This window comes from Camelus dromedarius, chromosome 12 (assembly GCF_036321535.1).
Source record: "Camelus dromedarius isolate mCamDro1 chromosome 12, mCamDro1.pat, whole genome shotgun sequence".
Classification (NCBI taxonomy): Eukaryota; Metazoa; Chordata; class Mammalia; order Artiodactyla; family Camelidae; genus Camelus; species Camelus dromedarius.
Window position 1 is genome coordinate 72063921 of NC_087447.1, and position 27879 is coordinate 72091799.

Genomic DNA, 27879 nt, shown 5'->3' on the forward strand with positions numbered 1-27879 from the left:
GCGCCGTGGATGTAAGCGACGCCCCGCCCCCTCCGCACGGGCGCCGGGAAGAAGTGGGTGGGGCCCCGCCAGCGTCCGCGCCATCAAGCCCCAGGTAGCGGCCAGGCTTTCGGTGCATGGTGTTCCGGGCCGAGCGATTCAGCCTGCTGCCAGCGATGGAGGGCGTGCGCTGGGCCTTTTCCTGTGGCACCTGGCTGCCGAGCCGAGCCGAGTGGCTGCTGGCCGTTCGATCGATCCAGCCCGAGGAGAAGGAGCGCATCGGCCAGTTCGTCTTCGCTCGTGACGCCAAGGCAGCCTTGGTACTGCAGGTCTTTTCGTATCTAGAGCCGGGGGAGGGGGGGCAGCTGTGGCGGGAGGTGGGTCGGGCTGTGGGGACGCCCCCTCCCACGCCGGCCTGGACCCCGGCTTGCGGCTGCCGCGGGGCGAGGGTGGTAGGTGCTGCCGCCGCCGGCGTGCGCGCGGCGCGGCCTCCGCGGTCTTTGTAGTTGCCTCGGCGGCTTCGTTCGCCGCCAAGCTAAGCCCCTCCCCCACTGTGATTGAAAATAGGGGTCCTGCTTAGCCGTAGAATAGGTGCTGAGGAGTAGGTTTTTTACCCCATAGTGAATGTTTTTATTATTTTTAAGTGTTACCAATTGTTTTTTTGTTTCCTTGCGTGGGCCTATAGCGCATGCTTAGTGGGCTTGTTAAATATCCCACCATTCTCCAAGGGAACCCTGTACGTGGTAGGCCCTAAGAAATGCTGATGGTGTGTCTTAGTTTAGCCTTGCTCACCGTCGAGCTGGAAGAGTCCAGCCTCCTTTTACCAGTGAAACTGAAGCCTAGGGAGGAGGATGCAGTCCTAAAAAGTACCTTCCAGACTAAATATGTTGGAAAACAGTATTTTAAATATAATTATTGATTTTAAATGTGTATTTTTAAGCGGCAGATGGAAACTTGCGATTCGAAATGACTTCTGTGTAAGTGCAGTTTGAAACAGCCTCCGAGTACCATCACATCAGACGGTCTTGAAAATGTCCCTCCATGGAAGCTTTTTTTCGTTTGAAATGTGGGTTAATTGATAGTTTTTTGGAGGCGTATTGGTGAATTTTTTAAACTTTTTTATAATTTGTAAGAAATTGTAAAATACAAAATCTTGCAGCTTGTAAGTCAGTGTTAGAACTGAAGGGAAAAAAAAACTTGAAAGATTTTGCAAGGTATTGTGTCTCTTGTCATCTTATACCCTTGGGTATTTTTGTATGATTTTAGTCATTCTTTATGATAATAGAGGGAGAGAGTGGATGGGGTATATGTGAAAAAAGATAGGTCATGCATTGCTAATTGTTGAAGCTGAATGATAAGTAAATACTATTTAGAAATACACATAGGCGCAGAGGTACAACAGCATTGCTCATTGGGGAATTTTTTTAATAACAGCAAAACTCGAGAAGCCTAACATATCCAATAATAGGGAAATAGTCAAGTTGTGGTACCTTGATATTATAAAATATGCTACATTTCAATGTACAGGCTAGATGGTTATGTATAGACATGAAATAATCTCCAACATTAGAAGTTAAAAAGCTTATACATGGTAGAATAGTACATATAGTAGGATTTCATATGTAGATGGATAGATAGCAAAAGGAGATGCAAATGAACATATATTTAGATACTTGGAAAGATTGAAAGGATGACTGCTTGTTCATATCTGTCACCTGTTGAGGGGAGGGAGGGCATTGCTTAAATCTTAATATGGTTGTGTATTTAATACATACATACTTTTAAAAACTGAGTATTTTAGAAACCCACAAAAATAGATTTTGTGTGTTATAGGCAGTGTTACTGAAATCTTTAGGATAGACATCAATACATACCAAATGTTTTATTAACAGGCTGGTCGTCTGATGATAAGGAAATTAGTTGCAGAGAAATTGAATATACCTTGGAATAATATTCGTTTGCAAAGAACTGCAAAAGGAAAACCAGTTCTTGCAAAAGACTCGTTGAATCCTTACCCCAATTTCAACTTTAACATCTCTCATCAAGGAAACTATGCTGTACTTGCTGCGGAACCTGAGCTGCAAGTTGGAATTGACATAATGAAGACTAGTTTTCCAGGTAACGTTGCATTTTTTTAGTACAAGAGTTACGGAGTGTTTTGTCTTAGTTCTTACCTTTTGAATAATCTCAGACAAGGAGACGTAGATACCTAAGTTTAGGGAAAATGTGCTCAATACTCAAGGGTACTATATCTGAGAGAGCATATATCTGAAAAGGGTACTGTGGACTGAAAAAAAATGCACACCCTAAAAGTTGGGCATTATTCTGAGAACTTCGCAGAGGACTCAAGAGGCCCAGGAGGCAGCCTCTCAGATCGCTGGGAAGGGCTGCTCCAAAGAGGTGAGGCAGGAACCAGGATATATAGGTGTTTTTGCAACAAAAACTAGGTGGTCAGCACATCAAAAGATTACTGTCAATTAAAGAAAAACAGACATCTCAAGTTAAGAAATTTAGTGCTTTTCTATGCGTGGGAAGATGCAAGACCTCATTGAAATCATCCCTTTGATATGTACCTTAACTATGTAGGTCCAGTACCCTGCTTTTCTCCATCCTGAATCCCCTCAGTGTGCACAATTGGGGGTGGCTGCAGTGGCTGCTGGCTTAAGGACCACACATCCTTTGTTTACTATATAGTTCCTTGAACATAAAGAGATTTCTATATAAAGGATAGATTCTCCATTACTGAGGATTCATACATTGCTTTGCCTAGAGACAAAATGAAAAGAAAGATTTTCTTTTTGAATTACACTTCAGCTTGTTAAGTAAGACGAAATTTGAAACTATTTTCAAAGACATTTTGTAAAGAACAGTTTTTCATAACTCAGTTTGACTTTATTTAGGTAATAGATGTTAAATTGAATTGAACTCAGTGAAGAGTCAATTTTGAGTAGCATTCTATTCAGAAGATATTTTGAAAGTACATGTATTACAATACTTGAGTGGAACAAAGAGAACTTTGTTTTTCCCACAACTTGAGATAACATGTATTTGTGGTAAAACCAAATATGGCTCTTTGTAGCACATTTATGTAAGTAAAAGTCAAGAGCAAGCAATAATTATAATATTTACGTGGTTTATATTTTGCCTTAGAAATTTGTAATTGGCAGCTGTAGGAATTGCTGGCACTTATTTGTGGGGTTGAGTATATTTAGGTGATTATACTAGAACTCAGGTTTTCTCAACTACTCTAATTCTCATCATCACTAACATTAGTGAGCACTTACTGTGTGCCAAAGCGTTTTACTAAGTGCTTTACGTATATTATAAGGTGGGTAGGGCACAGCATACTGTTATTTTTACCAGAAGATAAGTAGCAGGCTAACAAGAAAGCTGTTAAAATCAGAGGAACAACTTCTTCCTAATTTCTTAGTGCAATTTCCTAATCTTCACACTGAGTCCACCACAGGATCTTTGCTTATGTTTCCCTGGGACTGGAATATTTGTATTCACTTTATCCCCCACCCTGTTCCTGCATAGATAACTTATTTACTGATTAGCTTCCACTTTAGTCTTACTTTAGTCAGCCTTCAACTTAAGCCAGATTCTTTTGTTCTAGACTCTCATAAAATATATTTTCCTACATCCCAACATTTCCTACATTCCACATCTCAGTTTATGATTATTTCTCAGGATGATTATCTTCCCACGGGTCTTTATAAGCTTCATGAGAGCAGGAACTGTGTTAGCTACATCTGATAGTGGCTGTTTCTACTGTCATATCTAACACCCTATTTAGTTCAAGATAATGCCCAATAAATACATGTCAGATGAATCAGCCATCTGTGCTGCAGTAGTGAGGCTTCAGAGTGTGGCTGTGGATCTCATGTCTTATCTTTGTTGACACTTTGTTGTCAATATCTTTACCTTGAATTTTCCCACCAGTTGATTTTTTTCCATTCTGCTCATAAATCTTTCTCTTTCCTTAACTTTGTTCAGAAGGAGGCCCTGCTGTGAGGACAGGGATTCTTGACCCTGGATAAGCATCAAGTCATTTTTTTTAACCTCCTGAAATTGTTTGCTACGTTTCGTATGCACGTGTACGCTCTTCTCAGGAGGGCTCTGGTTTTCAGCAGGGTCATAGAAGGCTTCTTGCAAAAGAACCACACTATAGAGGATTCAGAGTGAGCATGCGAACGAGCCCATAAACTTCCCTAGCTTTCTGTGGCTCTTATATGAACTTTCCCTAAAAATCAGAAAATGTTGGAGAGGCCATTGCTCCTTAGAATGCAGTCAGCACAATCACATGGTAATGGGTGGTTCATCAGGTTGGTATCTGCCTGGTGTGAGACACAGATTTTATTACCAGTTGGCATAATGGGCAGTGTTGGCTTATGGTCAGTACTGTATAAACTAGTAATTACTAATTGAAATTAATAAATGATAGGTAATTGAGCAAAAACTGGAGATTCTGTGTTCTGTTAATTACATTTTATGAGACTTTTTTTTACCACCCCCCCATCTTTTTTTCATTGTTCTTATTTGACTAATTGCAGTACCCAGGCCTTTTCCTATTCTTAAGCTGTTTCATTGCCAAGAAACCAATTGATACATCCAGTAACACCCTGGGGAAGAGAGATTGTCCAGCTGTCATTAGTATTGCTACTGTGTTACTGATGTCTGAAGGCTGAATGGGCCCAGCATCATTTCTCAGTGAGAGTAGGGGGTAGTCACTGGCTTGCTTCCCTGGTGATGCATTTGGATTGCTTTGCATCAGTGTGAGTGAGGAAATTGAGCAAGGGAGGTTCCCAAGAGCTGCTAAATTAGGAGGGTGAAACTGAGGATAGCAGCAAGGGAAGTGTACTTTGTCCTGGACGTTATTAGCTTCTCAGCTCTTAAGATGGAATGAGACTTTGGGGACATCATTAGTATATTGAAAGACTCAGTTCCGTTAACCCCGTTTTGTCTGCAAGTAAACACTTAGGAACTTCTGGAGTCTTCATTCTGTGACATTTCCCATTTCTACTAGTGCACATCATTTCCTGCCATCTCCCAGTTCCCCCAGTGCAGCTATGGCAGGGTAGGAGAGAATATATCGATGGCTCTAAGAAGCTTTGGGTTTCTTCCTTTTAGCCAGTTGCCCATGATGAAAAAACCATTGGAACCACCGCTTTAGTCTCTGCTTAGTGGAGAAAGGAACCTTACACCAAGGTAACTGATGTGTAATTGGTGCTTAGTAATATTTGTTTAATGAATATCCAGGGAAGAGGGGTTATAAGATACTGGGGGCCCTAGTATCGATAAACTGCCAGTGCAGTATAATCCTAACCCTGGGGGGAAAGGTGTTTTGTAGGTCATCATTATAATGTGCTGTACTCAGTTGGGAAGTATTGGCTGTTTTTCCTTCATTTTCTAATTTTTAGCTACCATGAAAGGCTTTTGCAGTTGCAAGTATAAAAGTAGGATAGTTTTATGAATTGTTCAGTTTTGTCCCCATATTTATAAGCTAAAGCAAGACAAGATGGATACTATATAAAAATTATGATTAAAATACAGGAAATGACCCAAAATATTTTTCACCATGGTTTTACACTTTCAAGTTTACATTTTTGTTAATAAACTTTGCTGGGTATTAATTGACAGGACAAAAATGACTCTTTTGAGATTTAATACCAATTTAATAGCATAGAACTGCTTCTCTAGAACAGTTACCTGCAGTGCGTATGAAGTAAGTGGTGATATTATATAATAGCTGCGGAAAAGCCTGCTTGTCTCCTCCCACCGTACTATTTACAGCACTATTTTAATGGCTTATTAGTCGGTTCCCCGTCTTCGCATCTGATCTTACTCAGTTCATTCTCTATATAGAGTTGGAGTGGTCTTTATTTATAACCTATAGCAATTTTCTTAAAACTTTTAGGTTGGTTCTTAATAAACTCCAGTCCCTTTAACATGACCTTGTCGTCTTGTTCTCATTTATCTATTTGCGTTTTTAGCTCCTCTCTCCGCTCACTATTTTCTGTCCACACTCATCTTTTATTGCCTGGAAGGTAGCAAACTTTTTCCTGTTCAGGGTCATTTCAAAAAAGCTGATCCCTCTGCCTGTTCTCCCCACTCCGTCTTGAATGTATTAGACCTGGAGGATGAAACGTAGCCAGTACCTCAGGAAGGACTTCCCTGACCTCCTGATCTTGTTTTCCTTCATGGCCCTTCTTGTTTGTAATTATAACTGAGTTACTTGATTATTATCTGTTCTCCTTTATTAAATAAGTTCAGGAGCTGTGCTTGTTTTTACTGCAGTATACCTAGTACTCAGCAGAGTGTGTGGCACATAGTAGGTGCTCAGTAAATACTTACTGAATGTACAAATGATAGTTCTCAGTTTCACTTAAAATATTCCTTACCTTTGTTGAAAATTGAAAAAGTGGGTATGCAACTACAGTGAAAAATGATACCCTTAACAATGTAGTCGGAATGCAAACTTCTCATCAGTGAGTTGTGATTAAAAATAGCTCTTCCTTCGAGCCTTCTTCCTCACCCTCCCATTTTTCTCCCTAGCTTCTTTATCTGAATCCCCATCAGATTCAATTTTCAACTTTGTTGCTGCTGCAATCTACAGGCAGCCCCCAACTAGTAATTTTTCACCTTTAGGATGGTTTAAAAGCAGTACGAATTCAGTAGAAACCATACTTTGAATTTTGATATTTTCCTGGGCTAGTGGAATGCCATACCATACTCTTACGAGGCTGGGCAGCAGCCGTGAGCCAGGGCTCCCAGTCAGCCATGCAGTCACGAGGGTACACAACCAATACAGCCGTTCGGGTTTTCACTTTCAGCACAATATTCAGTATATTTCATGAGATATTCAACAGTCATCATAATATAGTCTTTGTGTTAGATGATTTTGCCCACCTGTAGGCCAGCATAAGTGTTCTGAGCATGTTTAAGGTAAGCTAGGCAAATGTATGCTGTTCCCTAGGTTAGAGGTATTAAATGCATTTTTGACTTAAAACATTTTCAGCCTAACAACAAGTTTATCGGCACGCAGCCCCATCAAGGAAGATCTGCATTCTTCTAGATCTACATCTTGCAGATTGTGCTTAATTAAAGCTTTTTTTTTCTTTTTTTCTTTTTTTAACTTGGAGATTTAGAGCCAGCAAGCAGCTTAAACCAGTCACATTCCTCTTCATGCTCATAACGCCTTCTGGAAAACCAGGTCTTTACTGGCAGGGAGCTTTGCCCCTTCCCAAGTTAGAGGAGGGGTCTTTCCCACTGTACAGAGGGTTTAAGTAGAGCCACAACATAGAACTAGTGTTTATTGAGTAACTTCTAAGTGTTAAATGCCTTGTATTCATGATCTTATTTACCCACTTAAGCCTAGGTTGTAAGTTAATTGTTATTTTGTGGAAGAGGTTGAGACTTGCCCAAGGCAACTTAACTAAAAGGTAGAATATACTGGGATTTAAATCCATACTACAAAGCCTATATTTTTAGGCACTGCACTCTACAATGTATGACCTCTCAGTACTAGATTTTATTAGTATCTGTTTAAGGATTTGCAAATACAAAATCTGTGGGAAAATTCCATGAAACTGAGTTTAATTAAAGTTTTTGTGGAGAAACTGATATCTAAGAAAAGTGTACAAAATTTAGTAAAAGAGAGCTTGCCTTGCCATTTTTTAAACTTACATTAGGCATTGTAAACAAAAGAATATGGTGTTAGCAAAAGAAAAGAGAGTTAAGGGTTGGTGCCCAGTATTTATACATAAAATTTCAATTCAGTGGTTAAAGATTAGTTTGTTTATTAAATGGTGCTGTAACAGAGGTTAATATTGTTAATATATAAAACACTTGTAAGTATTGATAGAAAAACCACTTAAGACTCACCTGATGAATGGACGAAGGACTTGGTAACACATTTCACAAAGGAGGATATATTAATAACAGTGACAACTACCCCAACAGCCTTATGTTTATTAAGTACTAATAGCTCTGGGCCTTTTATGTTTATTTCTTAAACTACCCTCTTTCTGTATTTTGTAGCTTAAGAAACAGCCATAGAGAAGTGAAATAAATTTAACAGTAAAGAAGTGAGAGAGCCAGGACTTGAACTTGACTCCAGGGGCATAACACTGGAGTTAAGAGTGTGTGTGTGTATATGTAGATTAAGTTGTGTCCGTATATGTATTGGTTTCCTAGGGCTCCTAACAAAGGACCAAAAACTCAGTGTCTTAAAACAACAGGTATTAATTCTCTGACAGTTCTGAAGGCCATAAGTCAATCGAAACGTTAATAGGGCCAGGGTACCCCTGAAGACTGTGGGGACGAATCCTTCTTTGTTGCATTGCTGCAACTTTTTACCTTTATCTTCATGTTGTTTTTCCATCTGTTCTCTCTCTGGGTCTAAATGTTTCTCTTTGGGAGGACACCAGTCACTGGATGTAGGGCATACCCTAATCCAACATGACCTCATCTTAACTTGATTATACTTGCAAAGACTATGTCCAAATAAGGTCACATTCTTAGTTTCTGGGTGGGAATGAATTTTGGGAGACTGTTCAATCCAATACAGTCCATCCTGTGGCCTGCCCAAATTTGCATCCATCCCACATACAAAATAAATTCACCCAATGCCAGCAACCCTAAGTCATAACATATTCCAGCATTAACTCTAAATCCAAAGTCGCATCTAAATGCAGCAACTCAGAAAGTTCCAGATATCATTGTCTGAATCATCTAAATCAGATACAGGTGAGACTCTGGGTATGGTCCATAATGGGGCAAAATTCTCCCATCAGTGAACCTGTGACACTAGAAAATAAATCATCTCCTTCTGAAATACAGTGGTGGGACAGGCACAGGCAGACATTTTCATTTCAAAAGGGAGAAGTTTGAAGAAAAAAGGATCATGGGTCCCAGTAAAGTTCAAAACCCAGCAGAGCAAATCCCATTAGATTTCAAGGCCTCTTAACGATCCTGTGTGGCTCCATGCTCTGTCCCCTGGCCCCTTGGGGTGGCTCTACCCTGCCATCAGAACCCTTCCCATTTCTTGAAGGGGAATACGTTTGCAGTCAAGTAGCCCTGGCTCTCTGTTGGCCCCTTTCTTGCCTGTATGTGTTGATACATGTTTAAGTTAATCAGTGCACATTTAAGTAAACACTAAGCGCAGCTGACGTTCAGGACTGCCTCCGTGGTGAGTTTCAAGATTAGGTAGTCACATTTCAATTTAGCGCTCTTTCTGCTGTATGCCGCTTGTATTGAAAGATTAATTGCTCCTTTGTGAGTAACATACTAACGGATTTGTGTATATGGTTTTTGAAACCTGTATTAGCTGCTCAGACACTTTTGTTTTATTCTGGATTTGTACAGGGATAAATTCCTGGGTAATAGAGCTGATAGGTCAAGCCTTATTGTGCACATTTTAACTGAAATTTTACAAGACTTCATCTCCCATGGAAGCAAGATTAAATGTAACCTAGTACTTGAAAATGAAACTACTAGAATTTCTAATATGACTTACTATCTCAAACTAAATTTTGTTACTTTGAAGCACACAGATGGACATTGCTCAACTGCCCCCTAAAGTAAATGTCCCCTCTTCTATAAGAAGAATGGTGAATTTTAACTGAGATACTGTTAGATATACACACCCATGGCCGTGTTCTGAAGAGATACTGATGTAGGTGGGCTTTGGGGTTCTGGTACTAGCAGGATTTTTTTAAATAGGCTTGTAGTAGTAGCTAAGGTTTTATCAACAGCGGTGGGTATTAGGGGCGGGGGTTGGTTCAGGGGCCCCAGCCCTCCACAGGTATGACTTTTAGTTGGCCCTTCATATAACTTGATTCACTCATACTCACATCTGTGGATTCAAGCAACAGCAGATCGGTTACAATTGAAAAAAATTTGCATGTAGGTGGACGAGCACAGTTCAAACCCACATTGTTAAGGCTTAACTGTGTGAATTATTTTGTTGTAGGTTACTGCTCTGTTTGAACTTTCAAGTTGCTGCGTGACCTTGGTTAGCTCATTGCAGAACGCTTAGTTAATACCTAGTGCTGCTTTCCCTAAAGATTAAACTATGAGATGGGGGATCCGGTTTTTCTAAACTTGGTTGGTGGTTCCAAGTAAGCTTTTCAGTCATTTTATCTTTCCTACATATATATGTAAGTTCGTACATGTGCAGTAAAGTGGTTAGAATGAAGATTGGAGTGGACATGAATATGTATTGGGAGGCTTTGCCCACTTACGCGTTGTCTTCAGATGGTTTGAGAGACAAATGTACTATTCTGATATTTTTTACTGGTTTTTTTTTCTTACTTCCAATTTCCTAGATAAACTAAATCTTGAAGAGTACTCACCCACTGTGCATTTTCACCATCATGCCACATTGTGGCACTGTTGTTCTTTGGCTGAATATTTACAGTCATCTTTTTCTGTTGCTGTCAGATTTCTTATTTTGTGGAATATGATGCTCTCAAAAGTATATGAAAACACTCGTATCAGAGTTTTAAACTTTACACGATCAGTTATGATTGCTTTCCAGTTATTGTGCTAGATGGCTTTTTATGTTAATGAGTTTGGTTTTGGGGTGTTTTTTTTTTTTTTTCACTTAAATTTTTTTCCTTGATTGCCCCATTGTGTTTAGTTAAAAATAAGAGCCTTGAAAGTTACAGAATTATAACTTGAAGAAACCAACAAACATAATGACACTGTAGATGACACCAGGCATATCTTTTTAAAACTTTAGGCTTTTTGATAGTATGCTGTTAAAACTACATTTCCACTCAAAACATATAATGCTGTCTACAAATTCAAGGTAGCTTTCTTCTCAGTGTTATTATTTACACTGTTTATGCCAGAATCTGTTCAAGAGGAAACAGTTTATGATTTACGTAGTTTTGGTGCTTCCAGTATTTAAAATCTCCAGGTCTACCTTCATCACTTTTGCAAGCTTGATTTCTTTACTTTCCTTTAGTGTTTTAGCTGTCAAGCCACTATATACTAGTGATGCTTGCATTTTAACAGGACAGTTTTTACTAAGGGGCTTAAGGAATTTAAGCAGCGGACTATCAGAGGGGGTTCAGAGCCTCAAAAGAGTAAGAATCCCCTGCCCTGGGATTCCTAAGGTCACAGTAATTAACTCCGTGCTGTTACATGAAATGACTTTACAGTTCTGCAGGGCTGCTTTTACGAAAGAATAGCCTTTTAATGTTAATATGAGCAGGTAAACAATGGACGTTGTTGATTCATGAAAGTGGATTGTAAAGTTATCCTTTCTGAGAATAGTAGAGGAATAGATATATTAGTTAAATGTGTTTGATGAGCTTGAACATAGATGAGGAAATTTGCCTTGAACTAAAGGACCACATGTTATTGTAGGGTCATTAGAAATTCCCTAACTAAACAAGACTGTTTTGAATTGGGGTGGTGGGAGAATTATAGACACTTTTGTAAGAGAATTGTTTTTTTAATGTTTTCTACCCTTGAGATAACTATGGGAAAGGTGCTTGGTTACTGTGTAACTCGGGAAAGGTAGAAGAAACTGTAAACTCGCTGTGAAGGTGAGGACCATGCCTGTTTCGCTCATTGTGATACTCCTGGCATCTAGCACTGGGGTATTTTTAGAGTGACTGATGAAGTAGGCATTCTAATTATTGAGTTTTCATGGGGTTAGCTAGTGAAATGCCAATAAAGGGTTAAGTAGGAGGATTTGATGTCTTTTTTTTTTTTCTTTCCAGACGTGCTAAGGTTGCAGCCAGTTGGGAATGTCAGATTTTGGAGTTGAGTACTTCAGAAATAGGAGTTGAGGGAGTAGACAAAGCTTCGTTAACAGAATCTGCAGGGGGACTACTTTCAAGAGGTTTACTGAAAGTAATGTAATCATAAGCTGAGGATACAGGGCAGTAGAGCACTTAGGAAGTAATTCACCACATTATAGTTAATACACATTTATTCATATAGTGAACCTTTATGGCTCACGTACCTTGTCGCCAGACTTTCTGGTCGACCAGTCGGGCTGTAATCGTGTGCGGGTAAACTGCAACAGGTTTGTTTTTACTCACTAGTTCAGTTCATGTTGGTGTAATATTTGTATACATGCTACACACTTGTAGGATAAATGAATAGTTATAGAAGGTTCCTGCTTAGTAGTAAAGATAGACAAACACATAATATTTGGGGACAATATAATATGAAAGGCATACATATATTTTAATTTGTGTCTTAGCCTTAATTCTGGGAGTCAGAGCCTTTGAGCTCTGTTTATATTTGGGATGCTGTATAATATTTTTTTGTCTGTGGAACAGAAGAGCTAGGGATATACTTCAGATTTTTTTTTAATGAGCCAAAAGAACAGTAATTAAAGTCTGTTTTTATTTGAAAAAGTCATATTAGAAAACATTTTTAAAAGCAGTTATTGTGAAGGAAGTTAATGTATATTAACTTTCAAGTCAGCAATAACTTAGAATAAAAGAACACTCCTTAGCTTTCTACCAGTTTCCCAAAAATTATAATAAGTTGTTCCGTACTCTTCCTGTTATATAGTAAAGTAAAAATTTAAACCTCGCGGTAGTAGTGCTCTGTTTTAAGAATGCTTGTTTTGGGAACTCTGATATTCTGTTGTACATAGGAAATTCCCCCTGTAATTTAAGATTTATAATAGGTTTGGCTGCTAAATTTTATCACATTTTTGGTGGGTGTCTATTTATATGACCATATGTTTTTTCTACTTACAATAATACTCAAAGTTTTACCGTTAAGCTAGCTGGCTGTCTCTGGGTTAACCCCTGCTTGTCCTGTGTGTTACTCTTTTAATTCTCAGCTCACTTTGATTTGCTGCAGTTTTGTTTAGGATTATTTATTGTGACTGCATTCAAAAGTAAGGTTGGACTGTAGTTTTCTTTTAGGTGCTGTCTGTAACAGTTTTAGTCGTTGGAACAGTTATTTTTAATTCTCTGTTTCCTCGGTTGACAGGTCGTGGTTCAATTCCGGAATTTTTTCATATTATGAAAAGAAAGTTTACCAACAAAGAATGGGAAACAATCAGAAGCTTTAAGGATGAATGGACTCAGCTGGATATGTTTTATAGGAATTGGGTATAATTTGTTTCTAGTTTTGAGAGTAAACCCATGTGGTGATTCTGTTATCTTTGCTAAAAACAGAAGAAATCCTTTGGTTACCCTGTAGTTCATACAGTGTTCAAAATAAATAAGTCATTACTTGGGAACTTCATTATTTTTATGTATTCATTATTACATTATAATGACATTTAAGAAAATTTAACATGCATTTTATGCTCAATTAGAAGATACTCTTAAAGCTAAAATAAGACTTTTTATTTATCATGATTTATAAATAAGATTTAATGCTTTCTGTCTTAAAGGATCTCATACACATGAGGCCTTATTTAATGAACATGTATACTATTCATTGCTAGAAGACATGTAAGCCCTTTGTAAATTAGTTAATTTAATTATTGTAACAACCCTATGAAGAATGTAATTTATCATTGCATGTTATACCTGAGGAAATGGAGGCACAGGGAGCTTAAATGGTTTGTCTTAAGGTCTCACAACTGGTTTGTCTCCATGCTACTATAAGGGTAAAAATGAATAGCTTATAGCCATAATGTAGTAAAGGATTAAAAATCCACATGTGTTGGGGACTGTCATTTTTATGAAAAATGTTGCCTACTAAGTTGTCTCAGAGAATATGTCTGTCTGTATCTTAGGCACTGAAAGAAAGCTTCATAAAAGCCGTAGGTGTTGGATTAGGATTTGAATTGCAACGGCTTGAATTTGACATCTCACCATTAAACCTGGATATAGGCCAAGTTTATAAAGAAACACGTTTGTTTTTGGATGGGGAAGAAGAAAAAGAATGGGCATTTGAGGTAAGAAATTTATCAGAATTGCTGTAATTATAGTAATTTCCTTATTTTGTGCATGTGAGTATAGGCTTAAACTTGGGGGGGGGCTAGTCATTGAAACTAGACACATTTAGAATCCATTCCTGGTGCTCTGAAGGTGAAGTCAGGGGTACTCTGAGCGCCTGTAACATTTAAGCTGATACTTGAAAGGTAAGTTGTAGTGCGTTAAGTAAAAGGGAAGGCAAAAGAGGCCATGGAATAGAACACCTTTGTGTATACGAACAACTAAAGGATACCGCTCCAGTGCTGTACTGTGTTGAGGGGATTTGAGAGAGATTCTAGGTTAGGCTGTAAGATCAGGTAGGGCATTATGAGTCAGTTAATATATTGGTCTCTTTCTTTATTTTCTCTGTCACTGGCAATTCTTGGCTGCTAGTGAGAGAAACCTAATAACATTTTAACTGAAAAGTCGTGATAGTAGCATACTAAAGTGATTCGTGTAATTGCCTTTCAGAATTAGCTAGGGACTGGAAAACTCCAAACTCTTTTTATCTTTTACTTTCGCCTTCCTCGCTTCAGTTTTCTCCCACCCTCATTTCTCATTCTCTCCACCAGCTTTCTTAACTTTATGTGGTCTGTGTGGCAGGAAACATAACAATTTGTAGTTTAAAAACCCAGAGATCGGTGAACTCCCTTTCTATTCAGACCCTCAAAGTCCTGGAGAAGGGGCTCTGGCTTAGCTTGGACGTGTGGTGCTTATCTCTTGACCAATCATTGTAGCCAGGTGGGTGTGTGACAGCTTGTATCAAGTGTCCGTAGCTGAGCAAATGAGTTATACTATAATGTGGTTGTTCCTGCGGTCATCATCTGAATCGTGCAGAGGTCACGGTAAAGAATTCATGATGAGTGGGCAAAATAGAAGGTATTCGTTCACTAATTCTCTCAAGGGACTTTAACAAGTGTCAAATAGAGAGTAGTAAGATCAGAATTGTATTTTAAGACCAGGTTCTGTCTATGGAGGCATAAGGGGTTAAGGAAGTGAGGTGTCAAAGATGTTATGATCAATTCTGTGACTTACAGGCCCCTCTGTTGAGTTACTGAATACTGGAGAACAAGTAGGAATTAAGTTTGCCATGCCATAGAAACACCTAAGTGAAGGTGTCAGGTAGTTGGCAGAATGAAAGGTTAGGCTAAAGGGAAAATCATAACCAGTAACGTGTGGATGGCAGTTGACGTAATAGGACTTAAAGTTGCAGCAGTGAGATCACCTAAGTTAGACTTGAGAAAGACCTAGGGCAGAGTCCTGAGAATACTATTTAAAGGTGGAGTGGGGAGGAGACTGAGAAAGAATGATCAAAATGGTAAGAAGTAAAATAAGAAAATAGTGTTAGGGGATCCAAGGGCAGGAAGTATTTTGAGAGAGACCTGTGTCAAAACTGCTAACATACCAGATTTCTGGTCAAGATGGTGGAGTGATGGGACCACAAGCTCCCCACCCCTCCTGACTACAGCAAAACCAGAACTGACTGCTAAACAACCATTGGAAAAAAGGATGGAACCCAGCAAAGAGATCTTCAACTGGAAACAGGGAACCATAGCAGGACGGTAGGAGGGGCATGCTCATGATATAATCGGGCCCCATTACCCCACAGGTGGGAGACCCACAAGCTGAAGAATATTTCAGTCATAGGGCCCCCCCCCCCCCCGCCACAGGAGTGAGTGTTCTGAGCCCCACATCAGGCTCCCCAGCCCAGGGTTCTGGCATTAGGTGGAGGAGACCCCAGGACATCTAGTTTTGAAGGCCAGTGGGGCTTAACTCTAGGAGCCCCACAGAACTGGGGGAAAGAGAGACTTCATTCTCTTGGGAAGCATACCAGAATCTCACGTGTTCCAGGTCCAAGGGAAATGACTGATTTCATAGGGACCTGGACCAGACCTGCCTGTGGTTTTAGAAGATCTCCTAGGGAGGTAGAAGAGGGTTGCAGCTCACCCAGGGGACGTAAAAGCTAGTGGTGGATATTCCAGGAGTGTTCATCTACATGAGCTTTCCTGAAGGCTGACATCTTGATCGGATCATTAGTACCAAGACCCAGCCCCACCCAACAGCCTGTAGGGAAGCCTCAGGCCAAACAACGTACAGGGTGGGAACAGCCCCACCCATCAGCAGGCTTCCTGAGCCACAAACACCTCTAGGCCCAGCCCTACCCACCAGAGGTCCAGGTCCAGCAGGGGCAGGTACCAGAAATAAGAAAACAACAATCCCACAGCCTATGGAAGGAGCCCACAGACACAAAGCAGATTCTACACTGGGACTGGCTGGACCCTGGCCCTTGGCTGACAAGAGAGGAGTGTACTCCTCGGACACATAGGACGTCTCCCACAGAGGGCCACTTCTCCAAGGTCGAGAACATAATTAACCTACCTAAAAATACAAACAAAAAGACATACAGAATGAGGCAGCAGAGGAATATCTCCCAGGTCAAAGCATAAGATAAAAGAAGAAGATAAAAGAAGTAGAAAGAGTTTAAAGTAATGATGGCAAAGATGTTCAGAGAACTCAAGAGGAATAGAGATGGACGGGGCAAAGTTTTTCACGAAGAGTCGGAAAATACAACGAATACCCAAATAAAGTTGAAGAATTAAATTACTGAAATGAATAACACACTAGAAGGAACCAAGAATAGACTAAATGAGGCAGAAGAACAGATCAGTGAGCTAGACGACAGATTAGTGGAAATCACTACTTTAGAACAGAAAAAAAAATGAAAAGAGATGAGGATAGTTTAAGAGAACTCTGGGACAACATGAAGTGCTCTAATACTCACATTGTAGGGGTCCCAGAAAGGTCCCAGAAAGAGGAGAGAGAGAAAGGACCTGAGAAAATTTTTGAAGAGATAACAACCAAAAACTCCCCTAACTTGGTAAAGGAAACAGTCACCCAAGTCCAGGAAGTGCACAGAGTTCCACACAGGATCAACCCAGAGAGGAACACACCAAGGCACATAGTCATCAAACTGTCAAAAATTAAGGATGAGGAGAAAATATTAAAATCAGCAAGAGAAAAGCAACAAATAACACACAAGGGAGCTCCATATGGTTTTCACCTGATTTTTCAGCAGAAACTACAGGCCAGAAGGAAGAGGCAGGATATATTTAAAATGATGAAAGAGAAAAACTTACAGCCAAGAATACTCTATCCAGCAAGGCTCTCCTTCAGATTTGATGGAGAAATCAAAAGCTTCACAGATAAACAAAAACTAAAAGAATTCAGCACCACCAAACCAGGTTTACAAAAAATGTTAAAGGAACTTCTCTAGTCATCAAACCATAAGAAAAGAACAAAAAGAAGAAAGAGGGAAAGAAAAAAGACCTACAAAAGATTGCTTTGGCAATTTGAGGTCTTTTATGGTTCCATACAACTTCTAGAATTGTTGTGGTTCTGTGAAAAATATTGTGAGTATTTGACAGGGTTGTGTTGGATTTGTAGATTGCTTTGGGTAGTGTGGCCATTTTGATAACGTTGATTCTTCTAATCCAAGAGCATAAGATATCTTTCCATTTCTTTGTATCATCTTCAGTTTCCTTCATTAGTGTTTTACAGTTTTCAGAGTTTAGGTAACCTCCTTGGCTAAGTTTATTTCTGGGTATTTTGTTCTTTTGGGTGCAAAGAAAATGTTTATGGCAGTTATAAAATTCAGGATTTTAAAGTGGGGGAAAAAGTGAATGAGGGGCTGCAAATGGCAAAATATCCTTTTTTATGGGTGAGTTGTATTCCATTATGTATACATGCTACATCTTTATCCATTCATCTATTGATGTGTACTTAGGATGCTTCCACGTCTTGGCAATCATAAATAATGCTGCTGTTAAAAAAAAAAAGCTGCTAACATACCATGTAAGGTAGGGATTCTATCAATTAAAGAGTAAATTGTATTTAGAGTACTGTATTTTAATTGAAGTGTAGTTGATTGACAGTGTTGTGTTAAATTCTGGTGTTATAGCATAGTGATTCATTTATACATACATATATATTCCTTTTCATATTCTTTTCATTATCAGCCATTATAAGTATTGAACACAGTTCCCTGTGCTATACAGTAGGACCTTGTTGTTTATTTTATACATAGTAGTTAGTATCTACAAATTCCAAGTTTCCCAATTTATCCCTCCCCAGTGCTTTTCCCCCCTGGGAACATAAGTTTGTTTTCTATGTCTGTGAGTCTGTTTCTGTTTTGTAAATAAGTTCATTTGTATCCTTTTTATTTATTTATTTATTTTTTCAGATTCCACATGTAAGTGATAACATGGTAGTTTTCTTTCTCTTTCTGGCTTATTTCACTTAGTATTGTCATACTCCAGGTTGTTGCAAATGGCATTATTTTATTCTTTTTAATGGCTGAGTAGTATTCCATTGTATAAATATGCCACGGCTTCTTTATCCTGTCATCTGTCGATGGACATTTAGGTTGCTTCCATGTCTTGGCTGTTGTACATAGTGCTGCTATGAACCCTGAGGTACAGGTGTCTTTTCTAATTGGAGTTTCCTCTCAATATGTACCCAGGAGTGGGATTGCTGGATCATAGGGTAAGTCTGCTTTCAGTTTTTTAAGGAATCTCCATATTTTCCATGATGGCTGCACCAAACTACATTCCCACCAACAGTGGGAACAACCAACAGTGTAGGAGGGTAGCATACTATATTTTTAATAGGTTTTTTTTTTTAAGTTTTTATACTTAAAGGGGTAAACATCAGCCATTGCATTCATGGAGAATCCTTTATTTTAATGGTGCCACGTGGAGCAGGCCTCATAGCAGGGCGAGGAGGGGAAGAGTCAGCAAGTGAGCCAGCTGTGCTTCAGCTCTTTGGGTGACAAAGATGTTTGAGTTCCTGGGGACCAAATAGATGCTTCAGAAAGTGGCAGCCACCGGGCCTGAAGTTTCCTGAGAGAGGAATTCCAAAAGAAAGGCAGTGGGTGTTCTACTGTGTATTAATTGCTGAGGGTGGGAATTACAAGGGTCAGCTGTGAGAGCTGGAAGTAGTCCATGACAGTTCTCAGGTGCTCGCTGAGCCAGCATTTGGATACTTGATAGGACCCAGGGTTCTGAAACTGGTTTGCAACAGTATTAGGTCATAACTTTGCCTGTTTCCTCTGTCCCCTTCCTGTCTGCCACCTACGTTAGGGAAACCAGAGCAGAAGAGGAGGGTGAGACCAAGGAGAAGAATGTGTTCTTGGATTGAAATGGGTTTTTTTTTTTTAATCTGAAAGGGACTGAAGGGCTATGGGGTTTGCCTAAGGGCTTGTCCAGGAGCTGAGAAGGGAGATCCATCAGGGCATATTTGAGGGCATATATGGAAGAATAATTAAATGTACCTGAATGTTTAGCCCATTCAGTGTACCGGTTAGAAAAAATATGAAAATAATACATGTCATATGTGTATTTTAAGTGTGTATTGTTTATTCTACAGTAAACAGGCCTGGGAGGAGAGGGTGAACTTAACAGAATGAGTGTGGTGGTCTGGACAGCCAGAAGCCAGAGGCGGAGGGGAGCATGGTGAGAGCACAGAGCCAGGGGAGGTTGGGGTCACGGAGCACAGGTGTCAGGGCATCTCTCAGTGCTTCACAAGCTCCAGTACCAGCCTTTAGGCATGCGGCTGAGGAAGGGCTGTGATTTCAGCGTAGAGATTTCCGTGTGCGGCTGTGGCATGCGTGATCTTCACTGTCCTGGCCATTCTCTCCTTCGCTCTCTTCCGCTCTCACTCGTACACCCTGAATTTACCAACGCTGGAGCAACGAGAGGCAGCAGCACAGTGAGTGGGGGAGCGTCCGGATTTAGGAGGAGAGATGGAATCGCCTCCCTGTTGGAGGCTTCTAACCCTGAATTAGGTTGGAGCTAGGATAAGTGGAAGAGTCTTAATGAGATGAGAGTAAAACTTCATTTGGGTCAAATGCTTTTCAGAGACAACTCAGTACTGAGAATGACCAGAAGTGTCATTTATGAGATCTGTTCAGGATTTCATCCAGGGAAAGAGAAAAACGAATTGTCAGAACTTGCTTTAAGGAAAAGGTGAGAGAGAACCAGTTGCCCCCTGTTCCCACACTGTGGAGTCCAGTTCCTTTGGTAAACTGAAAATAAGGCAGGAGAAGCCTCAGCCCTCCCCTGCTTCTCATGCCTAACTTGCTCCTCTCTCCTTTCCCTGCTGTGTAAATAGCCAGAGTCACAGCCAAACAGTGTTAGCCTCCTGGCTTGATTTTTCTCTATATGTAAGTGATGACTATATTTAAGTGCCCAGGCTATTTTCAGAAAGTTCTTTCAAAAGTGTTTAGGAGTATTTTAGAAAGTACTGTTACCTGGTTGGAGACAGGACAAATCCCTGGAAACAGTACGTGTCAGAGAGGACACGTGCCTCTCTGGACACAGTGCCATCGTAGGACATACGGTAAAATTCTGGATGCCAAGAGAAAAAGGAGCATTTATTTACTTCGAGACTCAAAAGAAGATTATGAAATTTTACTTGGAGACTCAAAAGAAGATTATGAAATAAAAGTTATAAAGGAAAAGTTATAAAGGAAATGATTAAAAAAAAAACCTGCTTAGTGTCTTGAATACTATTCAGGAAGAGAGTGTATTTATGAAATGGGAGCTGAGAGCCTTGGGGGAGGAATAGGCTTGTCGTTAAAACAAGGCTGTTGGTGGAAGATGGTCTGTGAAACCATCTAGAAATGTTACAGAAAAGACTGCAGACTAAAGCCTAAAACTCTTCTGTTTAAAAAGTACATCGCACCATTGCCGCCTTCTAAATGCAGGCATTTCCCCAAGCACCCGCTCCTTTCATGGGTCCGACCGCAGCAGCAGTCTCAGCCAGCCTGCCCCTCTGTGTGTGAGCCCGGGCCTGCCCCGCAGCTCCTGGCCCTCCTGCCTCCTGCCCCTGCTTCTCGCAGCCGCGTGCTTCTCCCTGGCGGCTGCACAGCGCGGGCACCACGGGTGCTGCAGGCGCGTCGGAACGCTGCTCGCCCTCAGTCTCTTTTTCTCACCGCGCTCCTTTTGATGGTACGACCATCCAGTCACCTCGGGTTAGTAAAGCCCAGACCCACTTCTGGTTCCTCTCCTGCGCCCCTCGTCGTGCCAGTGCCTCTAGTAAACAGTGGCGGGCCCCCTTCTGAGAGCCCTTCCGGCCCCTGCCGCTTCTCAGGTGTGGGCCCTCTCTCCGCTGCAGCTTGGGCTGATGCGGTAGCCGCGTGATCACTGGCTTCCGCTTCCACCGTTTTGCTTCAGCCGGCTCCATTTCTGGCCGTCACGTCCCTGGATACGTACTCCACGTTGCAGCCTGCTGTGTGTCATTCTTTGACTATCGCGAACCCTCGTCTATTTGTATTTATTTTAATTCTTCCGTGATCTCACCACCCACCCACCCACCCACCCATCCACCCTGCCCCAGTCTCCCCCTTGCTTTCTCCTTTAACAATTTAAGTCCAGCTCAGGTGCCCTCTCTTTATTTCCTTTAAGACCAAGCTTCCCCTCCCCCCACCACTTATGGCATACCACATTTTGCCTCATAATCTTTGTACTTAACCTACCTGTTTCACTTTCCCAGGACTCCCTGAGGGCAGGGGCCATATCTCACTTCGTATTGTAGCTGTTACATAATCGAGTCCACTATTTATTACAACAAATCCAAAGGATTTCCCACTTACCTGAATATTGCATCTCACACCTGGAAAAGTAATACTCTTAAAAAAAAAGAAAGCTCGTGCCAAGAGTTTTCATAGGCTCTCAATTTTCATAACCAGTTTCTGTTAGGAAAGTTACCACCAAACAGTTTCAAACGATGAGATTAGATGAAATAGAAATTCTTTGCTTTGGTTTTGAAAGGAAAGCTTTAAAAAAAAATTAACATTTATGACAGATTTTTTTTTTCAGTACTTTGACTATTGGGGAGAAATTGTAAAACTTGAATGTTACTATTTCTTGAAAAAATAAAATATCCTTGCTCCCTTTGGGTTTGTTGAAGACTTTAAGGAAGTTTTGGTATTCACAATAATTTTATGGATAAAAAACTATAAGCTTGGGAAAATCTTGAAAATTTAGAAAGTCTTTCAATTTAAGTCTTAAGTTCAGTAGCATTGAATGTACTGGCTTAACTAGCTAACTAGCTTGCTGGTTCCATTTCTTTTTTCAACTAATATTTATTATAGATGTTGTTTTAGGCAGAAAAGATTCAGGGCAAAGCTGATCACCTCATAGAGCTTTTTATTCTAGTGATACATCAGAGTTTGGTAACTGAGTCGTTATGAAATAACTTCCCTGGTTTTGCTGTGTCAGATTGCATATTTATATGATGTTGATGAGGTCTGAGTAGATACCTGGTGAGTCTTTATTTTGATAGCAGTTTCATTGAATTTTGGCTTGTAATGAAGGAAGTAGGTAGACTGAGCAGGGCTTCTCGGTAGTTTAGCAGACAGGCTGAATAGAAACTGATTATTGCCCCGGTTACCGCTGTTGTTTTTCTTAGATACAGATACTACAAACTGCTAATCTAAGTGGGATTTCAGAAGTAATTATAGACAAAACATCTGTATATTGTAATGTTTATATTATCAATATATTTAGTGTAAAGAATGAGATAACCATGTATCAAAAAGAATAGTTCTGTTTATAATAATTAAACTTTGACCTATTAATTTTTTCTCATACTTAGCTAGTTATATTTTTCTTCCTCTTGAAACATTTTCCTAAAGTTACCGTTTTTGAATTTCATTTTTTGCTAATTTGGTATCTTAAGGTGTGAAGATAGGAAGAAGAGGATGAAGGATGAAAAGTCCTTAATTAATATTATTTCCGATTGCTGTTTCAACTGACGTCTCATGGAAGAATGCCTTAGTAAAGTGGCTTTTTGGGGAAATTTTGTTTGGTGTTTAATAGTCATTCGTAGTTTTCTCTGGTAACTGCCTCCAAGTCTATTACATTTTAAAGCCCCCTCCCCCTCTGTCTCATACATGGGGGGAAGTAGGAAATTGCACATTTTGTAAGTCTTAAGTTATGAATTTCTGCCATGATTTCCCATAGGCTATAGTAGGTAAGCTAAATGCTTATAAACCAATATTGCGATCCAGTTTTTTAAAATTTACTCTTTAGGCATATATAAAACTAACGTCACCAGTCAGGGCAGATGGCTTTCTAAGTGTGCCTCTCGATAGGAAACTGCGTTTATGTCAGGAATGCATAATCTAAATCTAATCACTAGAACCATCAGACCAAAAATGAGCAGTGTTGTATTAATAAAAAGGTGGCGGGGTGGGGCTTATTTTAAAATATTAATGTCATAAAAGACAAAAGAAGAGCTAGCAAGACATGACGACTGAATGTAATACTTGACCCTAGACTGAGTCCTGCCTGTCCTAGAGTTGGGGAAATGGTGTAAAGGATTGGATTAATTCACCAAATGTGCAGTACAGAGAGTAGATTTAAGTATGATTTCAATGTTAAATTTACCAAAGTTATTAACTACTGTGGTTATGTGAGAGAATGTCCCTGTTAGGAAATATATATTGAAATATTTCAGAACACAGGGCCAAAAGTTACGTGACTTCTCCTTAAATTTTTCGGGGGAAGTGGAGGCATATATGTATATGGGGGGGGGGTTGGAGAGAGAGAGAGGTTTTTTAAATGTAAATAGAAGTGGTCTAAGTTTACATATTTAGTATTCTGTGTTTACTTGCGTTTTATTTTTCAGGAAAGCAAAATAGACGAGCACCATTTTGTTGCAGTAGCTCTTAAGAAACCCAATGGATCTAGACATCAGGATGTAAGATTTTACAATTTCTCTGACTTTTTTCTAAAAAATATGAACTAATGTTGAGTTTGTTATTTATTAATGGAAATAATCATTTGGTTTATATTAGGTTAGAGGTTTTGACTTTTTTTTTTAAATATATAGACTTTAGAGGTGTTTTTCAGTATCCTTAAGATCATCTGGGATTTTACAGAAATGTTTTAAAAGCACTTTACCTACTTTTTCTAATTCAAATACACTTAAATATTGCAAAGAAAAAATGTTGGTAATACTGTCCTAGTAGTTCTATTTTCGGTAGAAATTTAAGATAGGCGCTGTCTTGGTCATCTTATAGCGGTTCATTTCCTGGTGATCTGAGGCTGTCTTGAATATAAGGGTTCCAAGTCAAAGGTACTGAGTAGTGGAATTAGCTGTCACATTAAACTCCTCCCCCTTTTTATAGCACTCTCCTAAATTATTCCCAAAGTTACAGTGTCAGACGTGACATTCTGGCATAACATCAATTATTTCAATTAAAATCTATTTTTACTTTCTTCTGCTGTTAATTGGTAAGTTGAGAAATTTTTAAAAAAAGAAACCTCAGGGTCTTGACTCTCAGCCTACATACAGTTGTAATTCTGTTGAAGTATTTATTTAAGGAATACTGATAAGTGTTATAATAATCGAAATATATGCACGTTGCATTACTATTTTTAGGGAATCTGCATGAGAGAAGCTGGTATGATCAGTATGTTGGCATCATTACCTCTAGGGAAGAAGCTCCCTCTACAGATCATGCCTTTGATAGATTAAAAAAGATGAAAATTTTTCATAAATTAATCTTTCTTTAAAAGGGATGACCTGTTAAACTTGACCCCTGTTATCTGAAGATGTTCTGACCCAGGTTATCTGTCCTTGTGTGCTCAAGTCTCAGCATTACCCTTTCTACAAGTACCTTATTTTCAATAGAGCTTTATATTTTTTAGTAACATTTGCACATGGCAGTAATTTCTATTTCCCTAGACGCAGCAATGTCTCTTAGGCAGCAGTGACAGAAGAGGGCAAGGGTACTGTTCAGAAGGCCTGGCTGGGTTTCAGGCCCAGGTCTACCATTTAACCTGTGTTGTAAGCTTGCATATGTTGATGGATCTTCCTAAGCCTCAGTTTCCCCATCTGTAGAATTGAGATAACAACCATATCAGCTTAGTTGTGAGACAGAAATCATATTAAATGGTTACTGACCTTGTCATATGGGTGTGGAAGACGTGAGTACTCTCTTTACTAGAATGTATAGACTGTTAGAGATGGTCCATGCTTGGCTGAGTTGTGAACAAGGCTTCTATCAGAGTATAAGATAGAGGTTAAATTTAGTGCTGAGTGAATCATTTCTTAATGAAGGGTTGCATCTCTGTGGTTACGAGAGTCTTACGCCCTCTACTGGAGTATTTCTCAGAAGTTTGCTTGGTGGTCCCTCCCTATCAGAATAACCCACCTCCCTGTTAAAGTTATGTACCTGGGGATCCTTTTCAAGTCATCTACTGAGTCAGAATTGTTGAATGTGTGACTCAGTAAATCCTCATTTTAAACGAATGTAGGTTACTGTTATCTACAAAAAGTTTGAGTATCACATTATTTCATATTTTTCTTGATTTTATTATATTGGCAACACTAATACAAGAAGTAAAAACAATTATCTAGAACTCCTATCTAGTAATTTAACGTTACTGAAATCTAATCATCGATTTGTTATTTTCCTAGTTACAAAATTGACCATAAGATCAATACGCAGTGTAACATTCAGGTAATCTAATTTTTTTCCCTTTTAGGTTACATCTCAAGATGATTCTAAACCAACCCAGAGGCAGTTTACTGTTCTCAGCTTTAATGATTTAATATCATCTGCTGTTCCTATGACTGCTGAAGATCCTTCCTTTTGGGACTGTTTTTGCTTCACAGAAGAAATTCCAATACGAAATGGTACAAAGTCATGATGTGATTTTCTTAGTAACAAAGGGAAATGAAAACTATTCTTCTGTAGTCACTAAAAAAAAAAGTCAATGCCTGATAGTATAAGTTTTATTTCACAAAACAGTTCAAAAAAGAAAAAAACTTTTCCCATTAAAAGGGGAGACTCCCAGGTCAAGATAGCTCACTAGAATTCATGTTGACCCCTTCTCCCTCCCCAAAGTCACATAGCATCGACTGCAAACACAGAAATCGGTGGCAGATTCTTAAAGTGATGCATGTTCGTTGTAGGGGAAAAAATAGAAAATGCAGATATGCAAGAAGGAAATAATTGAATTCCTTCCTTTCAGAGAGAACGGTTTCAGAGGTAATTATTCCTAAAACCTGGAGTATCTTTCCAGACCTTTTTCTTGGCAAGAAATCCATATTGATATACTTGTTTTTTGCTTTTTGGGTTTTTTCATGGGAGCATACTGTTTTTAATTTTTTTTCTCTTAACTGTACATCTACTGTTCATAAATAGAATTCTGTAGCATAACTTTTAGTGGCTCTAAAGTAATCTGTTGTACGGTTATTATCAGGATGTTTTTGACCAGGGGTAACGTTCATGTATGATTGACTTAAGTAACCAACGACATTTATTGTCTCACATGACATATAGGTCAGGGGTGTTGTCATTAAGGACTTTTTTTTGCCTCAGTCTCAGTTTATCAGTTTTGCCTTAGGCTTGTCTCCTTCATGGTCACAGGAGGTGCTGATGTAACTTACGGCTTCACATCTTCATAAAAATTGCATCAAAAAGGCAGGAAAGATTGTCCTCTCGCATCTCAGTTTTGTCAGTGAGGAAGACCTTTCCCTCTTAAGAAGCCCCGGAAGATGTCACCAAAGTTTCTGTTGACTCAGATCAGGTCATTGCAAAAGCTGAACGCAGACACTTTTGGCCTCTGTGGGAAGTAGACTGGTGAGGAAGCAGCTAGGGCAGGGTTTGGGGAGTGACACCGAGGGGAAGCCCGCTGCCGGCCATCGGGAAGGCGTGCCGGTTTACCCATTCTTCCCTCTGTCAGGCATGGTGAGTGTCTGTGCTTTTTACTATGAACAGTGGTGCATTGAACATCTTTGTAACCACATTTTGAAGTACGTGTTTAATTATGTCCTTAAGAAAGTAGATTTCCACAAGTTGAATGATTGGTTCAAAAGGATTAAACATTTTTAGGGCTTTGATAAATACTGCCGAACTGTTCTCTAAGAAGGCTGTCCACTTCACATTGCCAGCCAGTGTTCTGTGTGTGCCCCTCTCTCGCCGCCCCCCGTACTCCTGCCCGTGTCTAGACACTTTTTTTTTTAATGTAATCTTGGCCAATATAGGTGGGAAGTGGTACCTTATTTTTTAAATTTGTGTTTCTTTCATTATGAATGAGGTTAATATATCAGTGTTGTTATTGGCTGTTTGTATTCCTTTTTTATGAACTGCTCGTTCATTGTCATCGCCTGTTCTCTTTTTAGTAAATAGGACTTAAAGTGGGAACATAGTGTAAAAGATGCCAAGACCTTCATACTGCTGACAGGACTGTATGGTTGTAGCGCATGTCTTGGGGAGTTAAAGTCTTGTTATTCTTAAATGTCAAGAAATGAAATAATTTGTTTCTGTTACTAAAATTAAAAAATTGTGTGTAACTTGTATAAAATGAGATACTTTGCTTAAGTAAAAAGATTTGGAATGTTTTATGATTTTTCATTTCATTAAGCATGCCCAGATATGCCAAGCATAGTAAATTAACGTTTTTAAAAGATCAGTAGCATTTGTAATAGAGGAGGCATTGTTATCCGTAGCATGAATGTAATGGTGATGTGAAAAGCTGTTTTCTGACTTGTCGTTATAATAAAATGATTTAACACTGAATTTTATGAGCCAGGTGCTATGCTAGAATTTTGTGGGGCTTTTTTTTCTTGTTATTTCTTAGTTTCACGTACACACAGTTCAGAGTAGATCTATAAAAATATTTTTTCTAAATGAAAAATGCCTCTCCCTGACCTCCTTCTCTGATTTCCTGTCCCCAGAGCAAGGCCTTGCACTGATTTGTGTTATTTATTGTCATGTCTCCAAATAAGATGCTCCTACTGCTCTTACTTCTGTTCAATTTTAGACAGTTCTCTAATTCCCAGTGTAAAGCTTTGCTCTTCTGCTTCCCAGCCAGTACGCTTTCCCTTCCCGCTCCCCTCTTCCCAGCGTTTGTAACTCAGCGTTTACATGACTTTGGTCAGGACTGTTTACAGTATAAGATTAGGTAGCACTGTCCAA

At 39.5% G+C, this 27879-nt stretch overlaps 1 protein-coding gene across 1 annotated transcript; it reads left to right on the plus strand.

Moving 5' to 3' along the window:
- Positions 1 to 35: 35 nt before the first annotated feature.
- Positions 36 to 27480, plus strand: AASDHPPT (aminoadipate-semialdehyde dehydrogenase-phosphopantetheinyl transferase). The gene is made up of 6 exons (XM_031460670.2): positions 36 to 299; positions 1872 to 2097; positions 12949 to 13070; positions 13706 to 13867; positions 23577 to 23648; positions 25442 to 27480. The coding sequence occupies exons 1-6, from the start codon at positions 117 to 119 to the stop codon at positions 25604 to 25606; spliced, it is 930 nt and encodes a 309-aa protein (XP_031316530.2). The 5' UTR covers positions 36 to 116; the 3' UTR covers positions 25607 to 27480.
- Positions 27481 to 27879: the final 399 nt, after the last annotated feature.

Excerpts from the sequence above, each read along its gene's own strand:
- AASDHPPT (XM_031460670.2), top strand. The coding sequence starts at position 117 with ATGGTGTTCCGGGCCGAGCGATTCAGCCTGCTGCCAGCGATGGAGGGC. Across the intron at positions 300-1,871 it reads GTGACGCCAAGGCAGCCTTG|GCTGGTCGTCTGATGATAAG; the intron begins GTACTGCAGGTC and ends TTTTATTAACAG. Across the intron at positions 13,868-23,576 it reads AAAAAGAATGGGCATTTGAG|GAAAGCAAAATAGACGAGCA; the intron begins GTAAGAAATTTA and ends TTTATTTTTCAG.